Source organism: Podarcis raffonei, chromosome 8 (assembly GCF_027172205.1).
Source record: "Podarcis raffonei isolate rPodRaf1 chromosome 8, rPodRaf1.pri, whole genome shotgun sequence".
Classification (NCBI taxonomy): domain Eukaryota; kingdom Metazoa; phylum Chordata; class Lepidosauria; order Squamata; family Lacertidae; genus Podarcis; species Podarcis raffonei.
The window spans coordinates 16,967,971-16,981,043 of NC_070609.1; the positions used below are offsets into that span (position 1 = coordinate 16,967,971).

The window sequence follows — 13,073 nt, forward strand, 5'->3', positions numbered from 1 at the left end:
TTGTGCTGATTTCCTGGGGCAGGAGGGATGGATCCACCAGGAATTTAGAAGTTGCACGTGCTGTGACAAGGGCTAGAGGATATCTAAAGGTGGCCACAAACACATGGACATAGGGCAGCAAGGGGTGGAAGAGATGGTGTGAGGAATCAAGCTGTCTTAAACTGAGTTAGACATCTAGCACAGTATATCTGTACCAGCCTCCTTCAGCCTTCAGCCACTGGGGCAGGAGAGGCTTAACAGGGTCCAGCACCAACTGAGCAAAAGCTGGAGCAGCAGGGTGCAGTCTTGTCACCTAGGACCTTTACAGATGGGAGAAGACCCACCTGCCCCGAGGGATCACACAATGCCAATATCCCCACAAGGTGAGAGAGTCTCACAAGCACCATGCTTCACCTTCAGACTCGGTGAGGGGGTTAGGAAATGTCTTGGGACGTCTCCATTGCTTCCATCCAGTCCTGAACTCCTGCATTGCGACTCCCGTGTCTGTTGCTAAGTCTGGATCATTACTTTCCCGAATTACGGTCTCTTTCTAACTTCCAAGTAAAGACCTCTGTCTGTGTGGGTTGGGTGGGTGTCAGGACAGGCCCTTCCCCAAGGTGTCAACTTGAGCTATGCAGTGCAAGAAATTAATGTTGGTATATAATTTATCATCAGATCTTCTTAGATTAGTAGATGAGTATCAGCCTCCCTCTCACTAATCACCCACCACCACCACCACCAAAGAAAGAAAGAAAGAAGAATTGGTCAAAGATAATATATTTGCATTAACTGACAATTTGCATTGGGCAAAATAATTCCCAAAAACTGATTTCTTGTGGCGGTGCAATCGTTACAAGATTGATCCTCACCTGCAAAGTTATTTAAGAAAAATCTTTCCCCACATTAGGTTTCCAAACGATGCCTTCAGCATTCTTACACAGAAATTATGGGAAAGCTTCACAAAGTGAACATCTTTTGCATTTCTGGACAAAATGAAGTAGAAGACTTGCTGCATTATTTATGTCACTGCCCGCGATATAGACAGCTGAGAGAGAGATTTATTTATGATCTTACAACCCAATTATCAGACTTTGCAGAGACCCAGAGGATTTGCTCTCTTCCTGTGGGCACAGCCTTCTCTGTAGCAGAACCAGCTCGCGCTCCGGGACCAAGCAAGATTGAACTCCAGGTACATCAGCTGATGTGCAGAGACTTCACTTCTGCTTCCCAGTTGCAGGATCCAGCTGTGTAGGGCGAGTGGGAGTGGTTTGGACGAAATATCCCTATGGGTCAAATGAGGCCAGGTGGGCCAAATTTGGGGTTCCCCACCCCCATCAGAGATGTGTGAATGCATTTCAAATGCCATTTTGGGGATTGAAAAGCATCGGGAGCGGACACGGACACACAAATTAACTCTTCCCCCTATACTAAGTGTGGGAACCTTAGAGAGCCAGTGTGGCATAATGGTCAGAATGTTGGACTAGGATATAGAAGACCAGGGTTCAAATCCTCACTCAGCCATGGAGCTCACTGCGTGGACTTTGGGCCAGCCACTGTTTCTCAACTCGGAAGGTGGTTGTGGGGATTTAATGAGGAGGGGGAGAACCATGAGCTCCTTGGCGGGGAAAGGGTGGAATATGAATTCAGTAGATGATAGATAGATGATAGATAGATAGATAGAGATAGATGATAGCCTTTGACCCTCCAGGCTGAACTACAACTCCCATCAGTCCCAGAAAGCATGGTCAATGGTCAGGGATGGTGGGAGTTGCAGTTTAGCAATATCTGGAGCATCAGAGTTTCCCCAGTGCCAAGTCTCCCCCTCTAGGCTGTTAACCTCATATATGAAAACATTTTAGGACTATATGGTGCGTTTATATGTTCCTCTTTGCAGCTAATAGCAGCTGGTGGAATGCAGCAGAGAGGGGGGTGGGGGACAAATTTAATTTGGTTCACATTTACATTTTTTTTCTGTTGTGAACCAACCTAGGGTCTTCAGATGAAGGGTGGTATATAAACTTAATAAATAATCATAAATAAACAATTTACAGGCAAGCCTGCTTAATTTGTGCCAGCCAAAAGAATTCAGAAACCAAAACAGAAGCCATCTTTCAAAATATTGCACTTCTCCAAATTTTGAAAGGCAGTTCTCCGGACAAGCCACGTGTCCAAAAATGCATGCCCTGGACTGAAATGTGCATTAAAAGACATCTGTTAGTAAAAACAGCACACAAAATGTGTCAAGATAAGGAAAATGACTCTGAAAAAATGTGGATATTCGGAGAAATTCACACTAAGGTGTTTCATGGAACGTTTAAAAACAACCCCATATATTCAGAAAGTGATTGAAAATGTGGATAAATGAACTAATGAGTGAAAAAATGAGGAACTGAAAGGAAACAAGGTGACAGATCTGCCCATCACTAGCAGGGAGACATTTGGATCAGGGCTGCAGAGAGGGAAGCAAGGCTTGAGCCACAAATACTCTGTGGTCCTGATAACCTGGATGTGTGGGAATGTGGGCTGGGGTTGATGGCAGCTGGAATCCAAGGAGGGTGATAGCTTCCTCAAGGCCTGTTCTGTCATGCCGGTAATTCATAGGTGTGTATGTACAAGGATGGGGAACATGAGGACCTTTCACCAGAGGTTGGACACCACCACCATCTGCCCCAGCCCAGATGGCAAAAGGTCAAGGATGATGGGAGTTGTAGTCCAGCAACACCTGGAGATCCACAGGGTCTCCTAGCCTGGTTGTAGACTGATCATCCCTGGAAGGTAAGAAGTTCTCCATCTGCACAGAATAGGCACTAGCATAGGGCACATGTACCCAGAACTCATGTTAGCATAGAATTCCTATTTTTTGTTTGCTGGAAGTAAATTACTGTGACTTGGCTCCGGTTGTGAAAACGTCCCCCTTGCAGGTCTGTCTCCCCAGAAACACAAAGGTGCCTATCAGTCTCCTTGCAACTCCTTCCTCAACTCATTGCAAAGCTGACTGATTTTCTCTCTTCTTCTTCTTCTTCTTCTTCTTCTTCTTCTTCTTCTTCTTCTTCTACTTCTTCTTCTTCTTCTTCTTCTTCTTCTTCTTCTTCTTCTTCTTCTTCCCCTTGCCGCCCTCCCTTGGGCAGCCTCCAATCAGAGCAATTGCCCATCACGGCGCTGCTATTCATTTAGCTTTCATCACGGCTCCCATTTAAAAGCAACAAAAATGATTGACGAGCCAGGAGGGAGTCAGCCATCAAGACAGATTAGCAGGGCTAAATACCAAAAGCTCATCCCTGGGAGGCTGAGGAGAGGCAAGGGAAGGAAGTCAAACTATATAGGTGAATATTGGTGGGGGGAGCGAATGGGGGACGTATGGTGTTGCCCAGCCATGTGCTATTATGCCAGTGGGTTCAACACACCCTCTGCTACCTGTCGCTGCCGAAGAAAGTGAATCCTTGCAAAAGAGAGCTAAGGAACAAAGGGGAACCTGCAGACTGGGCGGGGTGTGTGTTTGTTTGGCAGGTGTCATTGATGCAACACAAGTGCAGTCATGGTTGATTTATACTGGACCACTAGCACATCATTTCACTTTGTTAGTTGTTTTGTGATGCTTCTCCAGGTTATCCCATTATTGCCACCTGGAGCAGCACCTTTGAGCTTTGTTACCTTGCATTAATAATAATACTAATAAATTTTATTTATATCCCGCCCTCCCCAGCCAAGACCGGGCTCAGGGCGGCTAACACCAGGTATAAAACAATTGATTAAAATACAACTTAAAAACAAGATTAAAATACAACATTAAAATGCAGCCTCATTTCAGTAGTAACTCAAATCAAAAACTTTTGGGGGATGAAAACGTCAAATCTTCACCAAGGCCAACTATCCAGACTGGTCCTACATGGGCCAGAAAAAAGCCAAGGAAGTCCCCAAATAGGAGTTCCATCACAGAAGGAGAAAGGAAAAAGGATAGAGGGGGAGGGGATCAAGTTGATTCCAAGCCAAAGGCCAGGCGGAACAACTCTGTCTTATGGGCCCTGCGGAAAGAAATCAGATCCCGCAAAAGCAGTTACAAAAGCAAGACCTCAGAAAACCAAATCCTGGAGCATTAGCTGTGATTCTTGCATTACAGGGGGGGTTGGACTAGATGATGATTAATAATAATAATAGTAATAATAATGATTGGGGTTCCTTCCAGCCCTGCAACAGTATGATCTGTGGGTCACATCAGTCCATGGTGAGATTTGCAGAGGTTGAGTTCCTCAAGCATCTTGACTTCTCGGGCCTGTTGGTTGGGGCCAGACTGGCTTCCCTCTTGCATCCTAAGAGGCATGGGGCCATGACAACCCCATGGCCCTTCATCTTATGGGTGATGGATGGAGCTCAGCGCGCATTCCCCTTCATTTCTCATTGCCAGTTCTCACTGTGCAGAAGCAAAAAATATCCAGTGGACCTGCTGCTAGATCTCTTGTTTCCTCCTTCCTCACCTGTAAACTTGTTTCATGCGCTCTATTGCAAGCAAGAAGCCAGCTGCACCAAGTCGCCAAAACTTCACAGCAAAAAAATTGCCACCATCTGGCCTTCAGAGTACCATACTCAAAAACAAACTTAATTAGCCCATAAGTGGAAATGCTATATCTGTCCCTTTAATACCTGTTTGGGGGGCTGTCTCCTTTCCCTATCCAGATTATGTCTCCGTCACCCCACCTTAGTAACCCTTCTGTAGAGGAAAAACTCATTAAAATCATTCCATTTTGCTGTTCAGAAACAAATAAGAACTCTCTCTAATGCCGGCACAAAGGGGGTTGCATTACTAAGAAAATTAAAACTGTGTTAATATATAACGCAGTTTTAATTTTCTTACTAATGCAGCCCCCTTTGTTCTGGCCATAAGGGGAATTCTTGCTTGTTTATGGAGAGCAACAATATGAAACCTCATCAGCAAGCTTATTTGATCTGCCACTTTGGTATTACACAATGAGCTGGAGGGTTGTGGGTTTGTATTTTATGTTCTCTTATTGTGTCTGCAGTTTTTTGGTTTTTTTAACAATGCCAATTTTCTTCCTAAACAGAATAATTCATATGAATTATTCCGTTTAGGAAGAAATTAGCATTGTTAACAATTGCAGGCCAGGAAGGGGGAGAACCTCCAAGCTCATTGTGCAAAATGAAAGTGAAGCATATGAAAAAATCCCTCCACACCCTTCTCCTCTGCCATTATTATTATTATTATTATTATTATTATTATTATTATTATTAACATGCCACCCATTTGACTGGGTTGCCCCAGACACTTTGGGTGGCTCCCAACAAAATATTAAAAACGCAGTAAAACATCAACCATTAAAAGCTTCCCCATACAGATGACTTCTAAAAGTCAATAGTTGCTTATTTCCTTGACATCTGATGGGAGGTCTGGTTCCCTGTAACCTCACTTCTCGCAGTGAAGGAACCACCAGAAGGCCCTCAGAGCTGAAACTCCGTGTCCTGGCTGAGCAATGGGGTGAAGACACTCTTTCTCCCACCCTTAATGTTTATTCAAAATTCTGTGGTCACAGAGCATGCTCAGCCCCATTGAGTTGTGTCAGGTGTGCACCCCATTTAGGAGGGAGGGAGCCACTACTAAGAAGGCCCTCTGCCTGCTTCACTGTAATGCCACTTAACCTCGCAGTGAGGGAACTGCCAGAAGGCCCTCGGAGCTTGAACAGGGCTACCTTCAGATGTCTTCTAAAAGTCACATAGCTGAATTGCTCACACAGATATCAATGAGTGAGCATGCTGAGTTGTCATTCCATAAATGGAACACAAAAGAATGGGAGAGGTCCATTAGACAGGAGGATGGAGATGGGAAAGAATAAAATGCCGCCCCCGCTCCCCGTTTCCATGCTGGGAGTACAGTACACTCGTAACACAACAGAGACCAGCACGTCCAGCACACCCCACCTTCAGATCTTCAGAAAAGCATTCTTGAATCAGGCCAAAGGCCCACCCAGCCCAGCACCCTCATCTCAAGGTGGCCAACCCAACACCTATGCAAAGTCCCCAAGCGGCACCTGAGTGTAAATGCAACTCTCCCCACTTGTGATTCCCAGCAGCTGTTTTTCAAAGGCATATCCTGCTTCCAACAGCGAAGAACGTCGCCACTGTCGCTTGCAGCTATTTAAGGAAGGTGTTCCAGACCATATATAATTATTCCTTTAGGGAGATCCGTATTTCTGGCCAACTTACCAATTCTGCATACAGAACGGTGATCGTTATAACCAATTAAATGTACTAAGAATGCATGCAGAGAAATACCAGTTCCTTCAGAAAAAAGGAAGGAAGGAAGAGGGATAACCCACTTCAGTTGATTACACTACTGTAGTTATTTATGAGATGCGGAAAAAAAGGAAACACACAACAGATGCTTCTTGGAAAATGCTGTATTCTGTAAAGTAGGACAAAAGGCCCCGCTAGGAAACCTGCTGAAATAAAACACCATAAGAAGAGCCCTGCTGGATCAGGCCAAAGTCTCATCTAGTCTGGGACACTCTTCTTGAAGTGGCCAACCACAGATGCCTTTTGGGAAGTCTGTAAGCAGGACCTAAGCACAGGAACAGTCTCTCCCAACCCCATAATGCCCAGAAACTGGTTTTCAAAGGCACATCCTGCTTCCAACAGTGGAGGGAGAACATAGCCATTGCTGCCAGTAGCTATTTTTATAGTTATTCATTTAGGGACATCTGCATTTCTGGCCAGCTTATTCGTGCCACATACAGAATGGGGATAGTGTGCCTGGCGTGCTCTGGTCCATGGGGTCACGAAGAGTCGGACACGACTAAACGACTAAACAACAACAAATCCTTCATCATTCTTTTAAAATCGTCCAGGTTGGTGGCCATCTTGTGGGAGCAGCTTCTGAGGTTCACTTTTCCAAAATAGTTCAGAATCGGAAATCCCTCTCCATACCACCCCTAGAGAAGACCAGGGCATCCCATTATCTCCCACCAGTCAAGATCGGGAAGCACGTCTTCCGGTTTCTCAGCAGTCCAGATCAAATCAGACAGCTGCACCTTCTTCCTAAGCTTAAAAGTATCACTTTTTTCTTTATTCAGATCAGGACTTCTAAACTCAAGTATGAAACTCCACCAGTTTCGAATACGTTCAAAACAGAAGGTCTGGGGAAGATTCCAAAAATCAGTATCAGATGTGGCTCCAGTCATTTGATAACACAAAGATGAACTTTGGCAAAGGCAACATTACAGCGTGAAGATAAAAAAAAGTATATGCGCTGGTGTGGTTTTGTAAAAGGCACATTTTTACTCTGGCAACCAAGACCTTTCCTCTCCAAAGAGACAGCCCTCCCTCCGTCCAATTCACACACTTCTTGTACAGCATCAGTGCTCCGGGAAGGGCTGTGGCTCAGTGGTAGAGCATCTTCTTTGCATGCAGAAAGTCTCAAGTTCAATCTCCAGGTTGGGCTGGGAGAGAACCCTGCCTGAAATCCTGGGCAGCTGCTGTGAGTCCATTGAGAAAATACTGGACCGATGGTTTGACTCAATATAAGGCAGTATCCCATATCGCTGTCCTTCACACTATCCTCTGCTGCAAGGATGAGCTTAGAGCTCTTGGTAATGTATCATCCCTCCAGCACCTAGCCCTCTGGATAGCCTTTGGATTCTTCCCAGCACCTCAAGCTGTTCTGTAACCAGCTCCATTCCAAGAGATCCCTTCTGTGGCCACAATGAAAGACTCAGAATCCCAGAAATATTTCATCAGAAGTCATCTACACACAATGTAACCTTCTGGGTTCCCCTTAACTGGGTTGGCTAGGTTGCTGCCTGAGACCCCTAGATCCCACACAGCATGTTCACCTCTCATCATTATGCCAGGAAACCAAAGCTCCAGTTCGAAAACCTTGGATTCCATACACCCCACGGTCAAGCCCCACAAGAAGACAGCATGGCTCCATTTTTGGTGGCCTGGGTCCCATACTGAAGACCGTGCTTGGTCTGAAGCTTCCTCTTCAGCCCAAGATGGACCTTCAGAACGTCAGACTTGAGTAGCGCTGCGCACATTCCTGGTGCGAGGTTGTATAGGTTGGAAGGGGGAGCTGCTGTCCATGGTGCTAATGGGCTGGAGAGAAATGAGAGAGAGAAGAGGTCAGAAAACGGTTTGGCCTAAAGCAGGCATGTCCAAAGTCCATTTCGGGGGCCTAATCCGGCCCACTGGTTGATTTAATCTGGCCCCTGTGGCAGTATATGTCCTGGGGTAAAATCCTTTAAAAAGCTCAGCAACTTTGGTCAGCGCTCACACAAGTTCACTTCATCAAATCTGGCTTTCTTTGAAAAAAGTTTGGGCACCCCTGGCCCTAAGCATAGTTCACAGAAAATTTGGGTGGGGTGGGTCCACCTTCCTTCAGAGACACTGGGCCATTTTGAAGGGAAGCTCAAAGAGTTTTTGCAAGGCTGGCAACATTTCTCAGGGAGCTTTGGAAAATCCATAGCCAGGGTGCTCCATGACACGCAGGGTTGGAACTCTGCAATGCATTATATGTGGGGCTGCCCTTGAAAATGGGGGGCTGCCCTTGAAAATTTATTCTGTATTTTTGTTATTCTGTTTTTTCTTTTCTTATTTTATTGTAATATTATTAAAAATCTTAATAAATATCTTATAAAAAAAATCTTTATTCTGTATTTTTGTTATTCTGTTTTTTCTTTTCTTATTTTATTGTAATATTATTAAAAATCTTAATAAATATCTTATAAAAAAGAGGAAGAAAGAAAATGGCTTGGAAACTAGCACAGAAACCAGCTACCACATTACCTGCTGTTTGACCGTGATGGAACCATGTTTATATCAGTTCTAAAGGAATGACACTGGCTCTCTTTTTGCTACTGAGCCCAACTGAAAATGCCAGTCCTTAAATGGCTTGGAGTGTGCATGTTTCCCATGCACCTGAAGGAGTGCTTTCTCCCATAACAACATGCCTGTGCTCTGATACACTCTTAGAAGAAGGGCTGTAGCTCAGTGGCAAAGCACCTGCTTTGCATGCAGAAAGACCTGAGATCAATCCCCAGCATCTCCAAGTAAGGCTAGAAAGTCCTCTGCCTCCATTCTGGAGAGCCACTGCCAGTCAGTCTAGACAGCACTGAGCTAGAGAGATCATTGGTGTGATTCAGTACAAGGCAGCTTCCTGTGTACCTATGACGAAGGGAGCTGGGAGATCTTCCCTGGCTCAGATTTTTATGCAAGCCAGAGAATAATTGGGGGTGTGGGTTGAAAAGCATCAGGATCCCCTGGAGTTATTTTCCAAGGCAGCTTCCCAAGCTCCTATGCCAGTAGAGGTCTTTTTCCCATGAACCTTCTTAGACAAAGATGTATATTATGGATGCCTCCTAAGAGAGGCCCTTCTCTGTGATGGCACCCTGCCTGTGGAATGCCTTGTTTGGGGAGGAACAATATGCCTGCTGCCAACCCTATAATTCCAAGGGCTGCCAACCAGGTACATATGGCCCCACAGAGCCGTTTCTTGGCAGCTATAGGGCCCCATCTCCCCTTTCTGAAATTAGGCTGGAGAAAAACCTCCTTTAGCCATTATTCCAAGCCTAACTGTGTTGTAGAGAGCGGGGAATTGGGGGCAGGTGATATCCTGGGAGGGAAGAGTTGTGGTGCACACATGATGCCCACAACAGTTTCCCCAATTTTCAAATCTCCCCATGGGCCCAAAAAGGTTGGAGGCACCCCTGCTCCCTCTCTACCCCCCACTGCTGTGGTCCTTTCACTGTCAGGTTAAAACCCTTTTTATTTGACCAAGCAATTTCAGATTTGTTGCATTTCCTAAAGCTGGTTGAATAGCTGTATTCCTCTTAATTTTATTGCACTGCTGGTTTGGGTTTTAATAATATGTTTTGTAATTTTAAAATCTCTTCGCATGCAGTCCTGAAATCCATTTTTTGGACAAGGGGCAGCTTATAAACATTTTAATAAATGCATGAATAAATAAATAAAGTTGGCAGGGAGAAGAATCGATACAGTTTAGGACTCTTTCCCCCTTGCTGGAATCCTGATCCAGATCTGGATCCTCATTACTGCAATTGCCACAAAGGGAGGGGGGACAGAGTAAACAGGAACTTTCCCACACCTTTCAAATGGCAAGCTTGAGGCCCCATGATGTGGTTTGGGACTGCAACACAGAACAAAGGGCTAACCCCTGGCACAGATCTCAACACACATGCAGACATTTCTGGAAGAAAAACTGTGCTGGAGGGCAAAGACCACATGATTCAAATCACATGTTGTCCGGCCTTATCCTGCTTGCCAAAATGTTACTTTGCATCACCACCACACACAGGCAAGTTGTTGCTCACACTCAGGTGAACACAGCCACCCCTGCTGCGTATCTGTTGTCTGCCACTATTGCTTCCATAAACATCCTGTTTCTGCTCCCTGGCTGAGACTGCAAAGAACAGGCCACAATGCAATCTGTATTTGACCTGGAGTTTGACAACTTGTGACTCAGCCCAGCCTATGTGGAGTTTGCAAACCATGGTTCTTTGACACTTTAAAGCTCCCCAGGAACCCAGGCTGGGCTAAACATGTGCACTCAGCTTTTGCCCTGAAGCAGTAGGACTTTGGGTAGTAGCCACTTATGCCAGTCAATCAAAAATCCATGCCATTAGAAGGACACGAGAGGGCATCTTTGTGCAGAGAATAGGTAATAAATAGGGGGTTGAGACTGGAAGGAGCTCTGTAGGCGAAAGCACTAGCTAATGGTTAATGCTGGTCTGATGCCCCAGTAGAACACCCAGTGGCGCCGCAGAAGCAGTAGAACAGGGATGGCCTTGTTATGGTTGGCCCCATTTGCCACAGCTTAACAGTGTGTTTCCCACAGCACTTACCAAAGTTCCAGGGCCACCATATTTGCGTAGGTGTTCCTCGTAGGTAATAGCATAGATGTCAGAGTCTCCTGATGACCAGCGAGGGTTGCCCCAAGAGGGGGCGTTCGACTCCCGCTTGTTGCCATTTGGGAACTGGAAAGATGGAGAGATATTGAATAGGGACATGCACAGAGAGAGAAACTACTGATGGTTTGTTTCAGGATTAGCCAACATGGATGTTGCTGACTTATCATCCCTGACGACTGGCTATGCTAGCTGGGACTGGTGGGAGTTATAGCATGGCATTGTCTGGAGGGTATCAGGTTGGTTTATTTGTCTGTGATTTTTATTAGTCACTTGCCTACCCAGGTACAGTGTGACATATGTAAATTGCCATAACATTAAAGAATCAAAAACACTAATAACAAACAAAAAGAAACCGGTAGCAAAAATCATTTTAAACTAAGGTTACCAGATTTTTTTTCAATGAATTCAGGGACACTTTAAACAAACAAACAAACAAACAAACAAACAAACACTACACGTTCAGGACGTTGATGCTGCAGAGGTGGCAATGGCAGAGGGGCCGCCGCCGCCTTGATCTCAACCGCCACATTTCCCCTTCCTCCGAGGCTTCTATCTCCTTTCTCCATGAGCCTGGGCAGCCCCAGAGTTGTTGGTTCTTTGGTGGTGGTGGTGGTGAAGCGGTGTGCGGTGGGTCAGGCATGGAAGGCAGAGAAGGAAGGCCGAGAGCGGCAGAAAGGCTCGAGCAGTGCGATGCCTCCCTTCCCATCGGAACAGCCCCAATCCCATTCCTACTTGCGTGCAAGCAGGAGGGGGCGGGGATCCCTCAGCTGAGAAGGGAAACTTCCCGTTGCCTAACTGAGAGATCCCCCCCCCCCCCCGCTTGCACGCAAGTAGGAGTTGAGAGGCTGGTCCAATAGGCAACATGAAGCCTCCCTTCACAGCTTAGTTGCTGGAGTCAGGGAAGGTGGAGGCAGCCCAGAAGCTGCCTCTTAGAGCCCCTGCACCACCACCATATGGGGATTTCCAAGCAGCTCCTGAAGCCAGCTAGAGCCAACTGCTCCAGGCTGCTGAGACTGCTGCTGCTGTGTTTCCCGGGGACATTAAATGAAATCCGGGGACATTCTGGGGATAGAATTTGTCTGGAGACTTATTTGCAAATTCGGGGACTGTCCCCGGGAAAAGGGGACATCTGGTAACCCTATTTTAAACAGCACCGATCCACCACTCCAAAAATCCAGAGTGGGAACACAGTGTATCCATAAAACAGAAAATTGCCAATCATTCAAAACCTGTGCTCAGACGGTAGGTTTTAAGCTGCCACCTAAATGTCGTCGTATCTGTTTGGGGAGGCTGTTTCAAATAAGAGGTGCCACCACTAAGAAGACCCTTTCTCTGCCTTGCCTTACCAAGTGCCTTCCCCTAAAAGAAGCTCCCCTCACCCGAGGTGGATCTCAAAAGTTGAGCAGCTACAAGTGAGAGGAAGTGGTGCTTTAGACAGTAATGCCATCAAAGCAGAACCTAAAAGCAGCAGAATGAACAAGAGGAAGCCCCCCCAACAGCATCAGGGATACCTTATAACATTCTGAAGTAATACACATCAGCATCTAAAGACAATTAATTGTTCTTAGCTATAAAACACCTGTGCACATTCATGATACCGCTTGGTTAGAGGTGAGTTTCACAACTGTTCAACACAGCACACAATGGCCTCTCTCTCTCTCTCTCTCTCTCTCTCTCTCTCTCTCTCTCTCTCACACACACACACACACACACACACACACACACATCCCTATTATACTTGCATCTCATTTGATCTTACCTGACGTGACAGGTAGTGTTGTCGGTTCTCAGGTGGCGTTGGGGGGATTTTCTTCTCCTTTGCTGCAAGGAGTGAAAGGCCGATGTCACTACAGCTTTGCACTGATGGTGAGATTGGCTGTCTCTCAGTTCCCAAAGAAATATCCCCTGGAATGCTGAACCAGAACTGAACCCTTCTGACTAGTTGTGATCACAGCCAGCTCCCGATTGGCCTATCCTCTTCGACTGTGACCAGCTCAGCACAAGGGCTAGAGGATTATTTTCCCCTCCTGGCTTATTAGTATCAGTACAAGTGGGATCTGCAACAAAATGTTGCAGCGTGGAGTCTTCCTGATTGCTGTTAAAGGCAGACAGCTACTCCCTCCTCCAGGACACTCCCATGCAGGGGCAATTAATGTGGCACCT

At 46.0% G+C, this 13,073-nt stretch overlaps 1 protein-coding gene across 1 annotated transcript in view; it reads right to left on the reverse strand.

The window, feature by feature from the left end:
- Positions 1-6,809: 6,809 nt before the first annotated feature.
- The window catches only part of LOC128418473 (V-set and immunoglobulin domain-containing protein 10-like), a 38,720-nt gene continuing 32,456 nt past the window's right edge, over positions 6,810-13,073 (reverse strand). Inside the window, exons 9-11 of the mRNA XM_053398178.1 lie at positions 12,670-12,731; positions 10,845-10,976; positions 6,810-8,079 (exon numbers count right to left, since the gene is read on the reverse strand). Coding sequence (XP_053254153.1) covers positions 7,996-8,079; positions 10,845-10,976; positions 12,670-12,731 — 278 coding nt within the window. The 3' untranslated portion in view covers positions 6,810-7,995. The remainder of the gene's footprint in view (positions 8,080-10,844; positions 10,977-12,669; positions 12,732-13,073) is intronic.